This window comes from Lepisosteus platostomus, chromosome 15, assembly GCF_059453375.1.
Source record: "Lepisosteus platostomus isolate fLepPlt1 chromosome 15, fLepPlt1.hap1, whole genome shotgun sequence".
In the NCBI taxonomy this organism is placed as follows: Eukaryota; Metazoa; Chordata; class Actinopteri; order Semionotiformes; family Lepisosteidae; genus Lepisosteus; species Lepisosteus platostomus.
The window spans coordinates 13366018-13389845 of NC_142625.1; the positions used below are offsets into that span (position 1 = coordinate 13366018).

General features: G+C 40.8%; 1 protein-coding gene across 1 annotated transcript in view; it reads right to left on the reverse strand.

Moving 5' to 3' along the window:
* tgm2b (transglutaminase 2b) overlaps positions 1-11717 on the reverse strand; it is a 29936-nt gene extending 18219 nt beyond the window's left edge. Inside the window, exon 1 of the mRNA XM_088607857.1 lies at positions 11402-11717. Within this exon, the coding sequence (XP_088463983.1) occupies positions 11402-11411 (10 nt within the window). The 5' untranslated portion in view covers positions 11412-11717. The remainder of the gene's footprint in view (positions 1-11401) is intronic.
* Positions 11718-23828: the final 12111 nt, after the last annotated feature.

Genomic DNA, 23828 nt, shown 5'->3' on the forward strand with positions numbered 1-23828 from the left:
ACTCCAGCACCCCCATGACACTGTAGGGGATAAAGTAATTAGAAAACGGAAGGATTTTACATTAGAAAGTTTATAGTTTAGAATAAGGTGCTCCGCTCAGTTTTGGTCACCATACCACATTATAATATTACGGTCAACCCAGAATACTTCTTCAGATTGGGCAGAAAAACAGAGACATGGGTCACAACTGAAAACGAATTCATTATGTCAAAGAAAAGTGAACACCTATTTACAGGCTCCCATTTTCTTTGGGGAGATAAAAATAATCAGATAAAACTTTGGTTTCAGTCACTACACTACCCGACAAGCAAGATGGGCTAAGTGGGCTCATCTCGTTTGCAGCTTTTATTATATACAGTAGTACATCTACCCAGTAGTTGAAACCCACTAACTCACCACTTATAAATAGGCTGAAAACGCCTTCTTTGAATTTCATTACTGGGTTTGTAAAACAGATTTGTAAAACTCGGGGACTCAGTTTTGCATGACTTGTTTCCAATTCAACTTTGGGTAACAAGTTGATTTGGAGCACTTTCGCAAGATTTGTTTTCCCGTTTTCTGTAAAGATTTAGTTTAAATTTGAGTGTCTGAGAGCAGCCAGAAAAAAAGCAATAGAATTACTAAAACTCTTTAATAGCCTAAGCATTTGTGCATTCCTGGTGTAAATTGTCCATGAAATAATTTGCATGTCAAAACCTCATTGCCCAATCCATCATATGACCAGTGAAGTCTCCTTCCTGACAGTTGGTCAATTTTGGACAAATGACCAAATTGGAATGTCTCTGCTGGGTGCTCTGTGCTCATATTCAGTCACTGACATCAAGAAGCAACATTAAATACCAATGTTCCAGATTGTAGCTGTAGGACAAATAAACCAAAAAACCTAATTAAAAACTTTGTGGTTGATATTTCTTTTGCTGTTTTAAAATGTTTGTTTTGTTAAAAAACAAAAGACTTTAAGACTATATTATGAACTGTGAAACAGAACATTTTGAAACATAATAACCATGAAATTGACAGAGAGATGTGACATTTTTGGAGCGGAGAATTCGTTAGACATCCAGAAAAGATACATTAGTGCAAATGAATTAATTGCAGTAGGTCTGCCCCCTGCTTTGTCATTTACAGAGGGCTGTGCACTTGTTTTTGAAAGAGTGTCACAGAAGTGGGAGTAGGGCAGTGGCTTGGAAAGTTATATTTACTTAAGTTCTGCATATAATGACCAATGTTTTTGTCAGTGTTTGTCTTTTTTTCTCTTGTGTCTGCTTCCCCCTCCTTCTAAATACACCCTGCCTTTTTTTCCTGCACAGACAGTATAGCAGGCGGCAGCCCTAACAGCCTGAGTGACACACTGTTTGTCTGGACACCCAATTACAACATTAGAGGTGTGGGGGTTTGGAGCCAGCTGAGACCGGGGGAGAAAGGAGAAAGGAAGGAGAGACACCATGACGCCTGGTTATCTGCACACAGGCCATCCTCAAGAAGCCCCCCCACTTGTTTATGTCTGCCTACCCCCCTCCCCTGTGATCACCCAGGCCTTCCCAGCCCTTCATTCAAGTCCTGGAGATCTGGCCAGAATGAGGACATATAAGCCTTGGCCAGTGGACGAAGGTGCTTTCTCTTCCTCCCTTCTCCTGAGACTGTGTAGAGGGCGGGATTGGGGACTGTACTTCTCTGGGACTGTCAGAATGAACGAAGAAGCTAGCTAGCCAAAGTATTAAGCAGTTTGCATCCTTTCTTCTGTGTGGCAGAGAGATATTCCATTACAAAAATACTCATCCTGGCACGAGATGGAAAGATCCAGTATGGAACTGTGTTTCTGTCAGTGAGTGCACGATGGGAGTTTCTTCTGTCCTTTTTCTCATGGTTGTTTGGACTGGGTAGTTGCATTGTTGTTGCAGTGTTTAAGGTTTTCTTTAGCTCAATCGGCAAGACCCCTGTTGAGCGATACCGGAGACCCGGGTTCGAGCCCATGCGATGAGGGAAAAACTGGGCTGGGAGCCGCAAGGGCACAAACCCAAGAATACGCTACAACATACTATTTTGTTTTGGGGCAGTGCGTGGCACTGTGGCTCTTGATCTGCACATGTGGCTGGAAGGTTGCCGGTTCGTATCCTGCAGCCGGCACAGGAATCCTACTCCGTTGGGCCTCTGAGCAAAGCCCTTAACCCCAACTGCTCCAGGTGCACTGTACAATGACTGACCCTGTGCTCTGACCCCGAGCTTCTCTCCCTGTCTGTGTGTCTCATGGAGAGCAAGTTGGGGTATGTGAAAAGACAAATTCCTAATGCAAGAAATTGTGTATGGCCAATAAAGTTATCTCTATCTCTCTGGTGCATGTACAGCGATAGCTTTTGATGGCTGCAAGGAGCACGTTAGGCTAAACCTTGCCTATCTTGTGCTGGTTGCTCTGGGGGATCTGAGCGTCTGTGTGGGGAGAAGAGTCCTCATTTAAAATTGCTAGGAGACGTAGTCGGCTACAGGACCTGCTACTGTAATGCATTTCAAAATTATTAATTAAATAAATGGCATTCAAAGGATCATGAACAGAAACTTGAAATATTTTGGACAGAATTCCCCAGGAGAGTAATCCTGAGGAGTAATCAGTCAAGTGAGAAACATCAATCTGCAGATGTAAAAAAAAATACTGAGTAACACAAGCCATTATTAGTAATATACTGTATACCACTGCTATAACACAGTTTTCTTAATATGAACCTTGTTATAGCCTGCATAAGGAGAAAGACTGGGTTAAAAAAAAACAATTGGATAATATAAAGGAAATCTATTAATATGAATGTATACAGTACTATAACTCACTTCATTACTTAGTCCCCATATACAGTAAACTATGTGACATACATTAGCAAGACCTAGGAGCTTCATTGCCATTTGAGATTTATTTAATTCTTAAAGTTATTAAATCCCCCCTCCACCATGTCTCAAACTTTTATTAAAGATTCCTTACTTGGGCCAAGATGACTGTTGACTCAGTCGCAAAACAGTGACAGGGACTTCAGATTCGCCTGAGGGGTTACACTAAGCTGTTTGTGCAGTTTGGTCCTGCCCCAGTTCATAGTCTCCCATTTCCTTTCAGTCTGACTTCCCAAACCAAGTACATTAACAGCTGATTTTCTTCTTAAACTTGTCTTGAGACTCTGAAACAGGTCTGGCATTTGACCCAAACATATCTTAATCCATTTTCTTAACACCAACACCCCAGGCTTGTGTTATTGGAAGAACAAATGTTAGTTCCAATGTCAGCGTTTGCTTTGCACAGTAACCTTACGAAAACAGCCAACTCCCATCCGAGGCACAAGCAGCTCTTTAATGCTTCAGACTCCTCCACTCTGACATGACACATATGCCTGGAACTGGCAGCTTGTGCTAAGTGCAGCAATACACCCATGCTAGATCCCTTATTAGCAACATTACGCAAAGCTGTTTTACAAAGAAAACAAAATACATCCAGAGAGGTCGATTTGAATACAAAAATACCAAAAAGGTTATAATACCGAGTTACAATACAGTATGTTCCAAAGTGGGTAGTCTGCCTTGGCTTTTCCAGGCTATTACAAACCTTGAATCCAGCCAACACTAACTACATAACTGATTGTTAATGTCTTAATTGGCAGTGAAATTGGAATTCACTTTAATATGTAATGAAGAATCACTTGTAACGGCATGGAGCAGAAAAGCCAAAATTACTCTTGTTTAAGCACACACAAGTGCTTCATAATTTATTTCATCATAATTTCAGTTTTATCATAACATCAGAGTCATCATGAGATGAGACAGGCACTGGCATTTATTATATATTCTACCTTACTTAACCATAACCTCCTCTTCCAAACCTGACCCAGCTTAATCCCTCTTCCTAAGAAAAAAAAAGAGTTGGAAAGATTCCTACAAAAAATCAGCCTAATCTTTTTTCAGTACTGAAAGAAGACAGGCTGTGAAATTTCCATTAACAAAGTTCAACATTTACAGAGAGAAAAACTGAAATGAAGAATTCAATTTGCTATTACCTGTACAACTATTTTGTATTAATGGTAAAAATCAACAAGAGTATCCCCAGCTCAGTTGTTGAGGGGAGAGATATTTTCAACATGTCTCTGGCCCAAGCCATAGTCCCCACCTGCTTCAAGACAACCACCATCATCCCAATACTGAAGAAAACCACAGTGTCATGCCTTAATGACTTCCGACCAGTGGCACTAACACCTGTCATCATGAAGTGCTATGAGAGGCTGATCATGAAGCACATTAAGGACACCATTCCAAACACACTGGACCCGTACCAATTTGCCTACCGGCCCAACAGATCCACAGATGACGCAATCTCCATTGCCATACACACTGCCCTATCCCATCTGGATAAAAATAACACATACGCAAGACTACTATTCATCGACTTCAGCTCAGCTTTTAACACTATCATTCCAGAGAAACTAGTCAAGAACCTCAATGCACTGGGTCTCAACACCACTCTCTGCAACTGGATTCGGGACTTTCTGACAGGAAGACCTCAGGCTGACAGGCTTGGAAACCACACCTCCGGCACACTAACTCTGAACACTGGGGTCCCCCAGTGGTGTGTGCTTAGTCCATTACTCTACTCCCTCTACACCCACGACTGTAAGGCCAAACACAACACCAACTCCATCATCAACTTTGCCGATGACACCACAGTTGTAGGTCTGATCACAGACAATGATGAGAGGGCCTACAGGGAGGAGGTCAATCTCCTTACAACGTGGTGTGAAGACAAAAACCTCACCCTCAACATCAGCAAAACTGCAAAATGGACATGTCCCTATCCACATCATCGGAACTGAAGTGGAAAGGGTCAGTAACTTCAAATTCCTTGGCGTCCATATCACGAGGACCTCACGTGGTCTCTCAACGCCACCTGTCTGATCAAGAAAGTGCAACAGCGCCTGTTCTTCCTAAGACAGTTGAAGAAGGCTAAGATATGTCCCCAGATCCTCACTAACTTTTACAGATGCACTACAGAAAGCACACTGACACGCAGCATCACAGTGTGGTATAGCAACTGCAGTATTGCTGACCGCAAAGTCCTACAACGGGTGGTGAAAACTGCCCAGTCCATCACTGGGGTTGCCCTCCCATCCTACAGCTACAGAGTGTATGACCCTCTACTATCTGGAAAACAGCACCGGGGCATTCGGGTCAGGACTACCAGACTCAGAGGCAGTTTTTACCCCCGCACTATCAAACTATTAAACTCCCAGCCTCTCTCACCTACGATCTGAACCTCACAGTGCCTTCTTTTTTACCAAAAACTCAAACACACATTGAAATCTACCTCTACCTCACATGTCAAAAAGTTCACTCCCCATAATTTTCTATCCTTTATTTCATTCTGTTGATGTATGTTTTCGCACATCTGATGTTGCTCACCCTGCAGTCTGTGTGGGTCCTAATGCCCCTGTTTAGTGACGGGGACACTATTCTGTAAAATGGTGCTGTCTTTTGGATGAAATGTAAAGCTGACATCCTGAATCTCCATAATCCAAATCCCAGGGCACTTCTTGAAAAGAGTAGGGGTGTAACCCCGGCGTCCTGGCCAAATTTCCCATTGGCCCTTACCAGTCGTGGCCTCCTAATAATCCTCATCTCTGAACTGGCTACATTACTCTGTTCTCCTCCCCACTAAGAGCTGGTGTGTGGTGAGTGTACTGGCACACATTGATGATGATGGTGGAGAGGAGTCCCCATTACCTGTTAAGCGCTTTGAGTGGAGTTTCCAGAAAAGCACACTAAGTGTAAGGATAATTAGAAATAAATTTCCCATCAAATTCATTTACTACAGAGGGTGCGGTGTTGCTTCAGGGGAGGAAAGGAGTCTCTGCTTACGCACTCCTGGCTCTGGCTCATGGCTATGTCTCACAGGAGCTGGGCTGAATGGTGGACCCAGGGATGAGGCCATGAAAGAACTCTCTTCCATTGCAATCCGTTTCCAAATGAGCTTCTTGCCAATGAAAACCAATGTGAAGAAAGCGCTGCTGTAATGGAAAAGGTTTATGGACGGGGCCTTTGAAATAGGTCTTTACAAACCCTGTAATGTAGACAACACAGGAAGACGTTGCAGGGTTTATGAACCAACATTTTTCATGCATTCATTTCCGTGCTCTCTAATATTATCACAGCTTAGCTACAACATCTCCTGCTCAGCATTGCCTTAGCAAATGATTAATTGGCATTGCAGTGACTCTATTCATTAAGAGGAGGAAAAAACTAAAATATACCTACTTATGATTGTCATTACCAGGCTTACAGTAAAAGCTTTCTCCTATAAAAGCACAGGACGTAATTTTGGCCCACAGTGGGAGTTTTATTTGTTCTCTGCTCCCATTGGCTCAGGCAGTAGTATGGAGGAGTGGTTAAGGCTCTGGATTTGCAATGGGGAAGGTTTGCAAGTTCACATTCTGGTTAGACCATTGCTGTTGTTAAGTGCCTTGTGGTAACCTTGTTGTAAAAGGCGCTATATAAAAATAAACTGAACTGAAGTATTCTTTAGCAAAACACTGTACATGACTCAGTAAAGTAAAAAGATTACCTCCGTAAAAGCCTTTCTGAATAAGTACGGCACAAATGCAAGATGCTCTCATGAACAAAAAATGAGAACGCAGCAAAATAAAATAAGTTACCAATCTGAACCGCACAGTGCAAGTATGTAGGCACTATGTGGTAAGTCTGGGTTGTCGTGTCTGACCATAGCATACGAGATTCTTCTCATCGATTTTTCTTCTTTAGACAAAAAGGAGAAGTATCACAAAAGAACAAAAGAAAGTGCCTTCCCAAAACCAACATGACAAAGTACATAGTGATAAAGAAAAAAAAAGTAAAAGAGAAAATAAACAAGAGCATACAGGTTATATAGATAGAATGTAAGGCAATCAGACATAGGCCCTGGTAAAAAGATGAGTTTTGAGTTTAGATTTAAAGAGAATCAAAGAACTTGTCTCCCGCTGCATTTAAGAAAGGGCATTGCTAAACAATGGAGCAGCGACACAAACAATAGTCACAAAAAGTCCGACATTTAATCCTAGGTATAGTGAGCCTCAACTGAACGGAGCCTACATGAGGGATTTAAACATGGAGGAAAATAGAAACTTTAATATTACTGACGTGTCTACTGTACAGTTGTATGCAAAAGTTTGTGCACCCCTGGTCAAATTGCATGTTTCACAGAATCTCTAATCGGGGAAAAAATGTTAACAACCACTGCAGGGTACAAACAATCATATTTCTGCACATTTTAATGCACAATTACAATTTATTTACTGAATTTAACAGATTGAAAAAATAAAGCAGTGAATGTGACATATACAAAAGTTTGGACATCCATACAGTTGATTCATTAATACTTTCTTTTAAGGTCTCAAAACTTGATTGACTCTTTAGGCATTAAATTACGCCAGTTGAAGACAATTCCAGAGTGGAATAAATACTCTGACCCTTCTAACCTCACAGGATGCCGTCTACTCTCAACAAGTATGGGTTCTTCTAAGCAGCTGCCTGAAGACTTGAAAATAAAGATAATTGTCTCTTACAAAGCAAGGGAAGGCTGTAAAAAATATCTAAATGCTTCCAGCTTGGAATTTCCACTGTCAGAAACATCATTAAGAAATGGAAATTAAGGGGAACTGTTGAAGTCAAGGCAACATCTGGAAGTTGTTCTCTGATATAATCAGAGATAATCTCTGATAGAACTGCTCATAAACTGGTCAGATATGCTCTGCAGAACCCACATATCACTGCAAAAGGCCTGCAGAAAGGTTCATCTGGCACCGGAGTAGTGGTTGGTTACACAAAATGCTCTGCATGGTGAAGCATTTCAAGAAAAGAACGCCTTGCCAACTGTTAAGCATGGGGTGGATGTGTTATGCTTCAGGGTTGTGTAGTGGTCAGTGGCACATGAAACATTGTGCTGGTGGAAGGAAGAACGGATTCAACTAAATCTCAATAAATCCTAGAAGCTGATGTTCCACAGTAAGTGAAGAAACTGAAGCTGAAAAGAAATGAAAGATTCAATTTTTTGGAAAGGTCTTCACAGTCCCCAGACTATCATTGAAAATCTGTGGGAAGATCTCAAACACGCAGTGCATGCAAGAAAACCCAAGAATAGTTCTGAACTAGAAGAGTTCTACAAGGAAGAGGGGGGGGAAGAATTCTAAAGCAAGTATAGCAAGACTCTCAGCTGTCAAAAATAAACATTTGGAAGATGTCATTTCTGGCAAAGGTGTTACCAAGCACTGATTAACAGGGTGCCCAAACATTTGCACATGCCATATTCACTGTTTTATTTTTATTTTTTTGGTTAAATTCAGCAAATAAACGGTAATTGTGCAGAAATATGTAATGTTTACGATTGTACCCTGTAGAGATTGTGTTCTTTTCACTTAAGAGATTCAGTGAAACATGCAATTTGACCATGGGAGTCCTAACTTTTGCATACAACTGTACTGTATATTTAAACCCACGGGCATTTTTCTTCAAAACAGGTATGTTTTGAAAAAAATATTACAGCTGTGTCCAGGTTTCCTGGAATTTTCACGAGGGTTTTACACTGTTTTAGCTGGGACACTGATCTTGTTCAAAGTTTCACAATGCACATGTACAGTACCAGCAGGCCAACCGCCATAAATGTACACAGGAGTGCTCAATCATTATGATACATTAATTGGAGCAGGTACATTTTTGCATTTCCAATAGAAACGACCAAAAGAGACAGATTTCCATCTCCCAGAGTGGGACTGCACCTTTCTAGTGCAGGAAACACGCACACACGCACACATGGAGACTACTGAGACACCAGGTATCCCAGCCAGCATGTCTTTGGGAAGTCAGAGCACCTAGAGGAAACCCATAAAGCATGGCAAAAAAACTTGCAAACTCCTTGCAAAGAGACAGCCCAGGCCAGAATTATACTCAGGTTCCTAGAGCTGTGAGACAGCATTGCAAATCTCACCAAGCTGACTGCCTGTATTTCATGTTTTGTTTTCAACATACCAGAGCTTTTACTCAAGAAGCTAAGCGGTCAGAGTATTTTTTACTCCTGGGGACTCATGAATTTCCCCAAGCGCAGACGGCTCTCATCTAATCTCTCATCTCACACAGCTTCAGGGAAGCTAGCAGACTAATTGGTGCTGCAGCTGCCATTTTCCAGGGCTAATAAAAGCCTGAAGGGCCCAGGACTACAACAGATCTATCAACACTTAGGCATTTAAAATATGTTTTGCAAAGCAGGCATGAAACTTAACACCCATTTTTAGCTAACCTTTCACACTGACTTATTGGATCAATGGATTTTTCTTCCCTAAAGAAAGAGTTTTTAAAAGTATTTCAGGTATTTAAAAGGACAAACAAAACAAACAGGGGTAAAATTTTTATTCCAGGTATTTTAATTCCGTCACTTCTGGAATTACTATTCTGAATCCTGAAGGCATTTCCCGAGAAGTTTACATCATTGTGTATATCAAAAGAGATCTGGCATTCAGATGTTTTTTCATGCAATTTCAGTTACTACTTTTCAGTAAACAGTATTAAAATGTTCTGTCAACCTTTAATGACTGAGTTACAATGATATTCAACTGGACTTACACTTCCTAAAATGTCTCTGCAATGTTTTGTGATAATAACTTTGTTCTGCTAAGCTGCATTTTGCTACAAATGGCTTAAGTACTCACAAAAACCTTAAGCTAAAAAGATATTCTTTTGATTTTCTGCTAAATGAACAAGATGCAATATTAATACAGACTGCCTTTCTGAACTTATTTGTAGTCCCTTGCTTTATTTAAAAAATGCTTGGTGCAGGAATCTGCATTGTCCAACACAAAATTAATATGCCTGCATTACTTTACATAAAGAGTTGTGAGTCTAGAACAAGTTGTGAAACTTTTGGTTGAAGCCAAAACTCTGGCTTCTCTCAAGAAACAGCTGTAACTAGTAACTACATGATCCAGATGGAATGAAGGACCTTTCTTATCACCTTATGTTGTGGTTTGCATTTGGTAAGACCCATTATATATATATACACAAGACTGTATGAGGTCAAACTAAATAAGTAATACGTAGTGCATACTTTAAATGGGAAGAAGGGACTTATTTTTTTCCTCCCAAGCACAAATACTGAATCTCACATAACTACAGAATCTGTCTGAGAGTCACCACAGGCATCACAGCCAGGAAGTGCCAGTACAAGACCCTGAGCTATGACATGTACAGTACATGCCCAGAGCAGCTATGACCTTATAAAAGTTCCTTTAAACAACCTACTGGAGGTGGAGGTGTCATTAAAAACAATATTTCTTGCTATATTGTTTTTCCTTTCACTGGTGCGCCCAATCATTATAAGATGCTAAAATTAAAATATCATGGACAGCTGCAAATATCCCCACTTGAAAAGTTCGTTACCTTTAATTATCGGCAGTGGAATTGCATGTTTTTCTACTGAATTTTGAGTTAACACTGTATTACAGTGCTAAGCTATCCTTAGATTTGTCATCATTAGTTTAAAATGTATGAATTATTTTGTAAACATTTACAAAAAAATGTAAACAGATATACTGTATGCATGCACATATTTAATTACAAATCTTGCAACTGCCGTTTAACTATACTGACTTGTTTATTTTGGAGATGTGTTCTTGCTTTCTTTTTTGTACTTATTCACCCCCGGGAAAAGACGGCTACTTCTCTACTAACACAATAATGACTAGAAAGGAACAGGTAAAGAAGAAGGTTTCGGCTGTGGACCATAAATAAAAGGCTGCATAGTTCAAGGAAAACGACATTCATTTTTTCAAAATAGAGTGGCTCTGCAATGAATAAAACAGGCATATATCTTTACAGTACGTTGCTACAGTAATAAAAGCTATATTAAGTTTTCACGATGCATTGGAAAAAGTAGTGTAAACCGTGCACAAGGCAGTCAGTCCATGAGTTTTACGAATACACACACCTCGGTGATTCTGCCTTGTTCCTGCCTGCGCGGATCCACATAACGCACAAACCCACGACAGAAGACAGGATTTATTTTCTAATTCTCCCTGCAGAGCTATGGAGTTGTCAGAATACTGTACATAAGCTTATTTCAAACATTTAATTGAACAAAATACTGTACATCCAGGGACACCCAAAAAAGTTCAGCTTTCAGAATTTTTGCTCTGAAGATACAGTATGCACAAACAAAATGCCCTTTTGCGAAGTTTTGAGAAAAAAACGTTTTTCATGGAATTTCTTTTGAGGATTTCAGTTCACATACTGTTGAAAGTCTTTTCTGAGAACACACACATCACGACATCAATTAAGCATCATATTTTACTATTACGTATTGTTAAATTCTGCAGGCTAAGCGCAAACTGAGCCTTACCTGGCGCCATGGCTGAACTGTGGAGAGTGGAAGATGCGCTCGCTTGTGTTCGCTTGCAGTGCTGCTATGGACACAGCGAGACCAAAGTCCGCTTTATAAGCGCGTCTGAAACACGCGTCACTGGATTTTTTAAGCAACAAACAGATCTCATCTAACCCCAGGAAAACATTTTTTTTTCCTTCAGGAAACATTTTTTTTTTCACTCAAACACGTCTTTTCTCATCCACCTCTTTTTCCTCAAAGTGACCCTTTCTTAAGAAAAAAAGTAGGTACTGTAAGAGCGTAAGGCGGATGCACATGCATCACCATGCGGCGACGTTTTTAACTTCTCTTCCCATCTTCAGTGACCGAATGTGGTCTATGAGTGAACGACAATGACGTTCAGCCGGGAAGACCAGAGTGAGTTCACGTTTTTAGGAGGGTCACGAACTTCTTTTTTTCACGCAATACCAAATTTTAAAATGAAAGTTTTTTTTATGAATCAGAGAAAATCATTGTCCAGTGGCACACCACGACCTGTGACAAACCTCTCATTTTAAAGCTGTAAATTAAGTGATATTTGTCAATGATACATTAATTGCTCAATAAGACTGACCTGCTTTTGGTTCTTTGTGAGTCCAAGTCGTGTTTTTAGTACAGTTTTCTTGATAACATCTGTTACATTTTGATTGTCTGCTTGTGTTTTTTATTTTATTTTTGCGTGCTAACATTTCCTGAACTAATGAATAACATAAGGGAGACGACTGGTTAATATTTCGACTAGTGAAAACAAATAAGTGCAATTAATGACTCGAGAGTCGATAGCCAGAAGAAATAGTTGACGGATTTACTGTGAAAGCAACACACAGGATAAATCCCCTTTATTATATACAGTTTTTTGATCCACACTAACACATCGGGTTAATATGCTGGAGTTATTATACGCATGCAGCTCGGTTTGAAGTCAAAGGTGTGATTGATTTAAAAAGGGTGATTTTATTTAGAAAATGCATTTAATTATAATATTGTAACTAACCACTACCACATTCTTGACAAGTCCCCAAGTGCTATCTGAATGTGAAAAAGTGTTCAGGTTCATATTTGGCATCCCCCTGAATTCATGCCTGGCAATGGTCACCTTTGTGCAAGAAACAACTTTGTTGCTTTCCTATACCTATACTAAGTACTAAGTCCGTGAACACCAGCATTACTGTTGATTTCTTGTGTTGTTCATTTTTAATCTAAAAATAATTTAAATCTTTGTTTTATAGCTTCATTTAATTTTTGTGATCATTTTCAATATGAAGTGTGCATTTTGTGTTTAGGCACAGAATTTTATCACCTGACTATTGTAACAACTGGGGGAAAACAATTTTTTCGTGTCAACATGACTCATTTCAGATCAATATTGTAGCACAGTATAAAACTGTTTTAGAGCTTCACTAAAATATTTGAAAAAGATTTATCTTTAAGGATAACATTTTATTGGTAATGTCACAGGTTATTAAGGTTATTATCCAAATTAGAAAGGAACAAGATATCTGATCCATCTGGCTCTAATCAGGACAATAATGGGAAATTTCTAGAAAATGAGAATGTTACTTAGGTGTTCTCTAAGGAAGAAGTCAACACCATGCCTCAGAAAGTGGAAGGATAAAGTTCTGTATTAATGGAGCTGTTAAACAGAAGTTCGAAAAGAATTCAAACTGTAATCTTGTACTTACATTGTATTATGTCTAAATATTTTACCTGCAGAGTACCCCTTTGCGTGCATTTTTTTTAGTGCTCAGTGTTCTTGCATCTCCAAAGACAGACGTCTCCAGAACAACTGTGTCCCCTTCCTCTCCCATTTCACTTTCTCTCTCCCTTCCTGATTAATTTTCCACAATTCCTGTCACGCCCGACATCCCTCCCTAGAGGGCGCTCCACTGCTCTCATTATTGTTCGTGTGATTTAGCTCTCCAGGTGTACCCTTTTAGTGTTATTATTTAAAGACCAGCTCCTCCAGTCCTCGGGGCTCATCATTAGGGTAAGATGTCGCGAGGCCCGCCTAGCACCAGGAAACCCTACGTCCGTCTCCTGAGGGCATAGGCCTCATCCCCGACACCTCCCGCTTCCTGAGCCCGGGGTCTGGAGGATCTCGCCCCGTCACCCTTGGACCTCCATGTTTCGTTTGTCTGTGTGCTCCCCTCTCCCGGGGATTTTAACTTTGTCGCGTTCCAGGATGGATTTCCAGTTTATGGACTTTCGGACCGTGCTTTGACCTACCCTTGGACCCGTTTGGATTTGGATGCCGTTTTGTCTTCCCCGTACACTGTCTCACGGACTGTCACTATTATTTTGTGCACTATTAAACCCCTGTGTGTTCCTTTTTACCACGCCTCCTGTTTTCTCCAGCTCTTACCGCATCGCATAGGGTCTTCTACAATATCTGACACGGATTCCAGTCCGTGTCCGTTACAATTCCCACTTTCTTCCCCTTTCTCTCCATTTCCTTTACCAACTGAATGTTCGACCCCCTTCTCCAATCTCCTTTTCACTGATCACAGATGTGCTGCCCAGAGGATGGAAGCACACAAAAGCACTCTACACTGGGTCTAGTCTCCTCATTCTCTTCCCTCCCCGCCCCTGGTGTCCAAACCAGTTGCAGCCCCATTGAATACTGCTATAGGTCCCCAGACTTCTTATACCCCCTCTGCTAATGTCCAACTGGTGCAGTGTTGGACCTCAACTCTGAATTCTGCCACCCCGTTTCCACCTGCATCCTACAATTTATCACTTGTTTTTATCACAGTAAATTTTTTAAATTTAGTAAGTAAAGACTTAAGATTTAATAGGTTTGTTCCATGCTGAAAAGAGCACAGACAGAGTGGCCAATCAGGTAGTGTGAAGTCAGGATAGGTGAAGAGGTGTGAAATGAGACCTACAATGAATAGAGAGAATTTAGAAGAAAATTAGTCTGTCGTTGAGAGAAGGGGAAAGGTGAGATCCTAGCTGCAGGATAATTTTAGTTTCTGTAGTTGTAGTTCTGATGTTGGAGTTTGGAAAACCAGCTTTGAAAACACAGACGGAGAGATTACTATGATCCAGACATCTTAACATTTATATTAAAAAGCCATCTTTGAGATTTGTTGGTCAATTCTTATCACTGTAGCGGCGACGTTTACTAAAATACAGGTTTACTAAAATACACATCAACCACCTTAACAAATGTCAGTTCGGCGCCTAAGAGTCTGAGATTCCAAGGGAAAGTGTTATTCAAGTTGTAACCAATATCATTTACGAAACGGTCTAAATGAATGATATACTAAGCGTATGTCCCTCTTGGTATTTGTAGCTCTTCATGACTGAATGAATATACCTGTGTATTCTGCTAACCCTCATGATAAGATGTTTATATGCACATTTTCTGTATTAATAAATGTATTTTAGTGTATTAGTACCCGTGTGTGTGCGTTGTTTGAGATATCCCGCAAGGTTGGATTCTAATACCATCAAAAGAATCATTTTGTGACTTACTGCCACAATTAATAATTGTCCCAGTTAAGCACAAACCCCTACATTTACTGGTGTCTCATAAGAGGATGCTACATTAATTGGTGGCCCGTACGGGGAAATGGAAAGATTGAAATAAATCAACCAAGCGGAATAATTCAAAAAGAAAATGTCGCGGGTTTCGTGCATGACAATACAGAGTGTGCTGAAAGCCAAAAGGAAAAACGTTCCCCTTTCTCTTTAAGCTACTGTGCTTGATCTAGGTGATCTAATGTGTTGATTGCATGCTTGATCTTGTGGTTTTCTGTGGAAAAACTGTGAGTTCGTACTTAAAAGTAATACTCTTAAGTATTCTCTGGAAATGGAGGAGCAGCATCAGCAGCTGCATCAAATCTCCCCAGATTTCCAGGATGTTGGTGCTCAGGATGCCACACGGCAGACTGAGAAAGACACCATGTACATGCTGCGCCAGGTTAGAAAGGCGACAGTCACTCAGGAAGAGATGACTGGGATCAGCCACCCTAAAAGACTTGGGAGGACTGATTGCTGCCGCCACTGTTGTGGATTTGCTATTTTTGATAGGTTTGTTTGCTACTGGCACTCTCACCCTGACTGCCCCAAGAAGGCAGGTGTCAGAGATGCCAGAGGGTAGTAACAGGGTGTATCAACAGCAGCAAAAGTTGGAAAGCCTAGGGAAAACCCTACAGGCAGCTTTCTATGCAACAGGGTTAAATCTTATCCCCCACCTAGTGGACATGATTGTCGGTGTTATACAGTGGGTTTACGCTTGTGTGCAACAGGCCAGAATGTTGACACAAGACCTGTTAAGGGAGCTTAGTGCCACTGTAGCCAGTCTAGCCATGGCACAATTCCCAACCCACTTGATTCCACTCTTCTCAGTAGAGGAGCATGTGACGTTAACAACCCCATCGCTCGTAGCTCACCTAGAAGGCGATCCACGATTGAATTCGGTTCCAAATCTTGAGATGGGTATGGCTACCAAAGCTATCCATTGGCTGTGTCTAAATGATCCACCAATGAAGGGTGTAAAGCTACTACCGAGCAGAGGGAGGTTAATGGACCCCATGGAGAGCAGGTGGGAAGTAAATGGCCGGTCAGCATACCACATTTAACTGTCACTATGACTTATGACAGGCATGATGCAGCTACCACAATGCAGCTTCCCAATCAAACAGTTTTTCTGCAGGTTCCTGAGGAGGCCATAGTACAGCTTGGTGACTTAACACTGTACTGTCTAGAAACAGACAATAAGACTAAACTTGAGGTTGCGGATGCCTTCAGGGGCCACACTATTGAATTGGATCGAAATCCAAGAAACAGTAAGCTGTGAAGGGGTACAGGTAGTTTAGCTTGCTTTTAATGGAACAAACCTCCAAACCACCCTAGCAGGTGCCCAACACAGTGTTGTGGTTCATCAGGGGGGCTGGGAACAGGAACTGTTGTTATTGTAACACTGCTGCTGGGTAGCTGGATCATGACTGACAGTGTACTCTGGATGCTGTACTCTCACATCAAAATGTACCCCAGGTAGCATGAATGTGTCAAAGGTAGCATGTCAAAGAAAGGAAGTGTCTTCTTCCAAAATATCTGCCTATTACAGAGATCAGATATTGACAGTTAACTTCCTGATGTGTAATGCCTAGACTGAGATGATGTCTCCTACCTTGTTTATACATACTCCAGATTCATCATGTTTGTTTCCAATGCTGGTTCCTGTATGAATTCTCGAGGAGTAATGTGGACATTTAAGGTTAATGTTCTAATAACAAGGGACATCACTTAACCCTGTTTTGGTTTGAAGACAACAACGTCTCAAGACCTCGTGACCTTCAAAAAGGGGGGATATGTAGCGGTGAGGCTTACTAAAATACAGGAATTAAGTTTTCTGCTCCCTTGCCAGTTTCACTCTCCTTCATCTCAGTAGTGCCTGATACAGTTCACAATTAAGGTGTTTTTCTAGCTGATAGAGTGTCCTGATAAGGAGCAGCTTCCAAAAGCTGGTACACATCAACCACCTTAACAAATCTCATTTTGGCGCCTAAAAATCTGAGATTCCAAGGGAAAGTGTTATTTAGGGTTGGTTTACAACCCTAAGGTCAGAGTGCATGGTTACTCATCATCAGCCAATCAGGAACTGTTAGGGCAGGCTAACCCCACGTGCGTCTCTGATGCCCATGAAATTTTCAACCAATGAACAACCTGCAGTTCCTCTAGGTAAAAACAGGCAACACAGAGAGCCTGTAGGACGGTTCGCAGGGGAGCACAAGTTGGGAAGCCCAGAACAGTTCCCAAGGGAACACAGTTTCCAAGCGCAGAACATTCTCGCACCTCCTGGACACTCATACTCAGTTACGGACCACCACGTAACGGCCAGTGTGTCCGAGTGCCAGAACTTTCCTTTGTTCTAAGAGTCGGGAGCGGAGGTTGCCAGCGCATAACCAAAGGATCCACCCGAGGTTAGCATCAGCAGCAAGCCCGTGAACAGGTCTGAACTGTGGATAGTTGAATCAGTATTCAGAACTAGCGCTTCCTCAGGAACGAACCGGTCTTCTTCCTGACCTGCTGGGACCCACAGTCACTTTTCTCCTATGCACAAACTCTAGTTTCAGCCAACACTAACAAGCCAGTCTTCAGAGAGCATCGTATCGCAGCCACTCCTCTCCAGCTGCAGCAGCACTGCTTGGCACAGAACCAGAGAGCGCCGATTGGACAGCAGCAAGCCTTCCACTGCTTCTTTGTGTCTGCGGGAGATCTGACTTCACACAGATTGGATGAGTATTCAACATTCTGCATTACCGCTCGAGAATTCAATTGTTACCTCAACCCCAGTTGATATCAATTTAATTCCTATGAGTGATGTACTTGTTTTGAGTATCTATTGTAGAAGTTGTAACCAAGTTCATTTACGAAACGGTGTAAATGAATGATATACTGAGCGTATGTCCCTCTTGGTATTTGTAACTCTTCGTGACTGAATGAATATACCTGTGTATTTTGCTAACGCTCACGATAAGATCTGTTATGTTTATATGCACATTTTCTGTATTAATAAATGTATTTTAGTGTATTAGTACCCGTGTTTGTGTGTTGTTTGAGTTATCCCACAAGGTTGGATTCTAATACCATCAAAAGAATCATTTTGTGACTTACTGCCACAATTAATAATTGTCCCAGTTAAGCACAAACCCTTACATTTACTGGTGTCTCGTGAGAGGATGCACAGTACATCACCACAATGCAGTATTTGCATGTTAAACTCTAAAATTGTTCCCTCAGGTAACATACACCTGAATGCCATAGAGGATGAATTTCCCATGTAATTTGTTTTTTTCCGCCTCTTGGCAAAGCAGAAGACACACATTAAGTAAACAAATAAACATAAATAAATACAGTTGCAAGGAATAGTCATTTGTGGCCAAGGTAACATATCACTTTTCACTGACAAGGACATTTTTTTAGTACAGCATATATGGTTTCCTATACAGTATGTGTTCCAGAATAACCATGACCCTACCACACTCTGGGGAGCTATGAAAACGTTTTTAATTTCACGATAAGGGGAGATCAAAGGTCATAAGCAGATTTATTTTAGATAGAACAATTATGAGTTGATGTGTGTTCCTGGATTGCAAAACCTTATATGCATTCTGTTAGAGCTATAAGTTTTGTACTTTAGATTTGGAGATTAAAAGGTAACAGAAAAGTATACTGCATGTGTTAAATAATAACTGTCACCCTGTGTGCACTCTGTAAGGAGTTTTATGAAGAAGTTTTAGAATATGACCGTTAGAAAAGGTCAAAGGTCATGAACAACTTTGTTTTTGTTACAGCATGTTCCTCATATTGGTTTCCTATTTGTGTTCCATAGTCACCATCATCTTGTCTGCTCTCATTGTGTCATAAAAAGCTTATATTTCAGGTAATATTTACATCCAGGGGAGTGTAAGTGCAAAAAATGGAATTTTATTCCCTTCATACCTTTGGGTAAATCACACCATTTCAGTAGCTCTGTGAAATTTTAATAATAATTTCTAATAATAATACCGAAATGCATAGTGTATAAAGGGATAAGGTACTTAATACTTTGGCATTCACACACTTGACTGAAGGAATCACAGTTCTGGCTAAACATCAGCACTCTCACAACCCCCCAGAAGAATCCCCAAAATCCTAACACAAATTTTAAACATGGAGATAAAGTGCGAATTACTATAGTTTGGTTGCAACATTTCACAGGTACCAAGGAGAACAAGTACAAGCATGGAACAAGAAGCATGTATGATCCAGACTTGAGCTTGTTTAAACAAGCTGATTAGAATATGCAGTGTTTTAGAGAAACACTGATGGAGAATGAAGTTAATGAGAAGCAAGTATAACCCAGGTGGCAGCACTAACAAGAACAGACAGATTGGAGCTGCTCAGTAGGCATCTGAAGCCTTTCTGGCATACTGGAAGATTACCATGACACGGCAGTGGGAAGGAAGAAGTAGAGAGCTACCGCTGGCTGAAGTTTGCTATAATTGAACGGATGAAGCCATATTCCAAGCAGAATCCAAAAAGAAGACAAAATCAGTTCATAGGTGGAAGCTTTGGGAGGGGAAAGAGTTGAGGGCTGACACTGCACCAGCTGGACACACAACTGAAAGGGGAGGGTGGGGGGTCAACTGTGTGTTTGTAATAGGGATGGCCAAATCTGTGAACGAGGAAGGCTGTGCCCAGTGTAGACTAATGCCTTGTGCTCACAGTAGTAGAGTGAGTGTCAACAACCAGGTGGAGGTGGCTCCTACAGGAACAACACAAGAAGAAGGATTGGGGAAAGGGGACAGACAAAACAACGAATATGGGGACTAAAGGTAGGAGCAGTGAGAAAAAGTGGGGAAAAGGAGAGAGAAGGGAGGAGAGGAGGTGAACATGATAAAGAGAAGGTCTTGGTAAGGCCAAATGAGAGACATCCATTTCCAACTAGACTGAAACACCAAGTGCTTGAAAATATGAGTACAGTGTTGTTGGCTGACAGGGAGTATTTATATGTAGGGGACCAGAAGTGAGAAATAAGAATTTGACTGCCTTCCGAAACACTGTCAAATAAACCAGGTTGAGGATGTGAACAAGGGTCTTAGCACAATGAAGCAAAGCCAGGAATAAAGCTGAGACAAGTATCACAGCGAAGCACAGCTAGGGAGTACAGTATGTTCAACTCAATGGAGCGAAATCAATGACTGAGCATTGAAGTTGAAGTGAAGAAGAGGCGGGACTCAAGTACCTGGAGTGGTAAGGTCACTAGCTGTTAATTAGTGGCAGGGGGTACTGCTATTTGCCTGTAAATATTTTTGTATAGAACTGGTGGATGATTCAGCCCAAGTGCAAATGCGTCTGGTTGCCGTAGGGACCTGAAAGTGTGAGCCTGCATTAGGATTTGTTAGTTTAAAATAAAAAAAGCACCCCAATAAATATATCATCCTAAAAGATTCAAAAGTTAACTCTGGTTATCATCAGTGAAAAGGGAATAGAAGAAATGTTTTATACATACACAGTAATCATGTAGTGCTCTACACATTTCTCAACTCTCAACAGATTACTTAAAATGCTCTTACTGTTTAAAATGTAATTCTGTAAGCCTCTTGTGTTTTTATCTAATTTATTCAATTATGTTGTTTAGAAAAGAAAACTGCTGACAGACTTGCTAAAATTAATTTAGTCTTGCTGGTAGGCCATTCTTTCCTTGTTTGTGCACTACAATACCTGTCAAACTCTATAAATAGACTTGCCATTATCGGGAAGTAATAATAGCTGCGACCATAACATCTCATTAAGAAGGCAGTAAAACTTTAAGTTTCAGATGAAAAATGTTCTGTTTTTATCTTGGTATTGGTAATCCCACACATTACTCAGGGTTTATTTCCAGTAAGACAAGCACATAAGTGAAATGTGAGCAGGTTCCTGTGTTGCACAGTTCAGAGCCCTGTTACTGTGTTCTTTCTTATCTCACGCGTCTGATAAATCTGACAAATCAATCCCGTCTTTAAATGCCTTTCTAGGATGTAATTTAAAGTTAAGCCCCAAAAAATCTTTATCTAATCATTGTCAAATGCTGATTCCTTGTGAGGGGGAAAGCATCTTATTTATAATTTCCTTGATTACAGAAGTGATTATTTCATTTTGTTTTTAAAAGACAAAAAATATCAAAAAGCTTGAAAGCAGGTGAGATATTTGCACCTAACAGAGCAGAACTGCATGATTATGATTAGAACTCCAGACTTTTAACTCCATTTGCTCGGGATTTGTTGTTCTCATGCGAGGGACAGTATTAAACATTAAAATTTTAATGTCTAGCATTATCTTGTCTGTTTGAGGAAATGACCTTGGCTGTAAGATCAAGGCTGCTGAAGCCCCCAGAAATTGAATAAAGGAAGCACAAAATATCAATGTAGATTTCTCAAATGACAGACCTACTGGTGAGATGTGTGGGTTCAGGTATGCAAGGTGTTGGAGGAACACTGATCAGAGAATGTCTGCTGTGGTTTGAAGTGACTGAGGGCCATGTATGATGCAGTCAATGGGATCAGTGAGCAGATGGCAATAGAGTAAACAAGCCCTTGAAAGTTTGAGACTGGGAGTGCACTCGATTGAGAGGTTATCTGCACCGATATGGAAGTAGAATTGAAACCTGATAGTAAATGACCATTTGTTGAATTTTGTTTCACCTAAACGGATGAGGACAGGTTCCACAAAGAACCCGCAAATAATGCTAAAGCAAGGTTGTTAAAACTATTGTCCTAAGGAAAGAAGTCATTTATACAGCCATCCAATCTGAGTTTAAAATATCTCATTTGTGTACATATTCCCTGCAGTTTTATTTTAAGAGCAATAATATTTTGTATATATTTGAGTTGCAAGTATAGCATACACAGTAATGGATTATTCATCTTCTTTTAAATTGGCTTTATTTACATGCGTGTACCCATTTTTAATTTTAAGTGGTTGTGACCCAATATTGCTTAATCTATAACCGCAGCATGTGTAACTATGTTCAATATCTAACCATTTTCTATTAAGCCTTTGTAGACTGTTTATTATTTATCATTTGTATCCTGTATTCCAAAGTGTTACCCAGATATCAACAGAAATGTGTTCATTTTTTCAGATTTTCATTTTGTAAGCTCTCATATATGCAACCAGTCATCATCTTTTTTCCTGTTGTTATTTTAGATACTATACCTAATTTAGGCTTCATTGTACACATTTCCTTTCTTTACAAGTTACACAAATTATTAAAAATGACTTATTACTTAAACTGGAACAAAGGCTTTCCCAAGTGCACACACAGGCACTCAGTCCCACAAGAATAAGTTTCAACTTTCATTTTCAGCTCCCAGGTCCTTTCGAGCTGGCCATTGAAGTTATTGTTACCTGAAAACCACAGGTTTTGTTCCCCTACCACTGCAAAATTAGAAGAAAAAGAAGCCAAAGGCTATTTTTGTCAGGAACAGTTCTTTCCTGGCCCTATGCGGACGACACGATCCGGAAGGTGAAGAAACAATAGGGAAAAATATCATGCAGGAGTGGGTCAGGAGACAGGGGGGCGTGTCCGAGGTGAGCAGGTGTCCAGGGGAAGTGAGTCCGGGGCGAACAATCCAAGCATGAATCCAAAAGGGAAATCCAATACGGGAGGCAGAGTCCAAGACCAGGGGATCCATCCAAGTAATTAAAAACCAGAACCGGTTGGGGACCGGCGGGGCAGGGAATCAGGAACAGGAAACTAAAAGCATAACGGAGCCAGGACCCCGGGCTCTCACAAAACGGGATTCAATGAGAAGCCTCGGGCAAATGCCTGCGTCTGGCTTTAAAGGTGGAACTAAAGAGGGGCTGGAATAAGGAACAGGTGTGGGGAATGGGGACCCCCTTAAGAGGAGGAGTAACGATCGTGACAATTTTGTTGAATTTTATTATCTTAAAATCTTACATGTTAGTGGCAAGATACTGTATACAGTAAAGCTTCTACTCGCCCTACCCTGTATTTCCATGTCACTTAGATAAAATATAAGCCACAAATTAAAATATAATACCTAAAGTAACTAAAACTGTCAGCAAGCACTTTCTGCATAATATTTACAAATTCGTGGCATTTACATTAACATTACTTTTAAAGCATATCTCAAAGAGCAATTACATTTCAGAGCTAGTAAACAAGATTTATGTTGGCAACAGGGTCATTTACAGCAACTACAAACTCAGGAAACCCCCACTTGGTCTGAGGAGCCAGTGATTCAAATCACAGGCCCTAGTGGGGGGTCTCCTCCAAGACAAGGCCAGGCGTGCACTGTCAGCTCATTCTCCCAGGTTCCTCACTTCGATAGAAGCGCCCATGTGTGAATAGAAAAGGATACCCAGGTGCCCTTGGATCAAACTGGGGACATCCTTGGGATGTTTGAAGCTTGGGAAATCTTTTTGTATCCAAATCCGGCTTTAAACTTCTCCACAACAGTATTACGGACCTGCCTGGTGTGTTCCTTGGTCTTCATGATGCTCTCTGCGCTTTCAACAGAACCTTGAGACTATCACAGAGCAGGTGCATTTATACAGAGACTTGATTACACACAGGTGGATTCTATTTATCACCATCAGTCATTTAGGACAACATTGGATCATTCAGAGATCAGAGATGCAGCCAAGAGGCCCATGATCACTCTGGATGAACTGCAGAGAACTACAGCTGAGGTGGGAGAGTCTGTCCATAGGACAACAATCAGTCTTACACTGCACAAATCTGGCCTTTATGGAAGAGTGGCAAGAAGAAAGCCATTTCTCAAAGATATCCATAAAAAGTCTCGTCTAAAGTTTGCCACAAGCCACCTGGGAGACACCCCAAACATGTGGAAGAAGGTGCTCTGGTCAGATGAAACCAAAATCGAACTTTTTGGCCACAATGCAA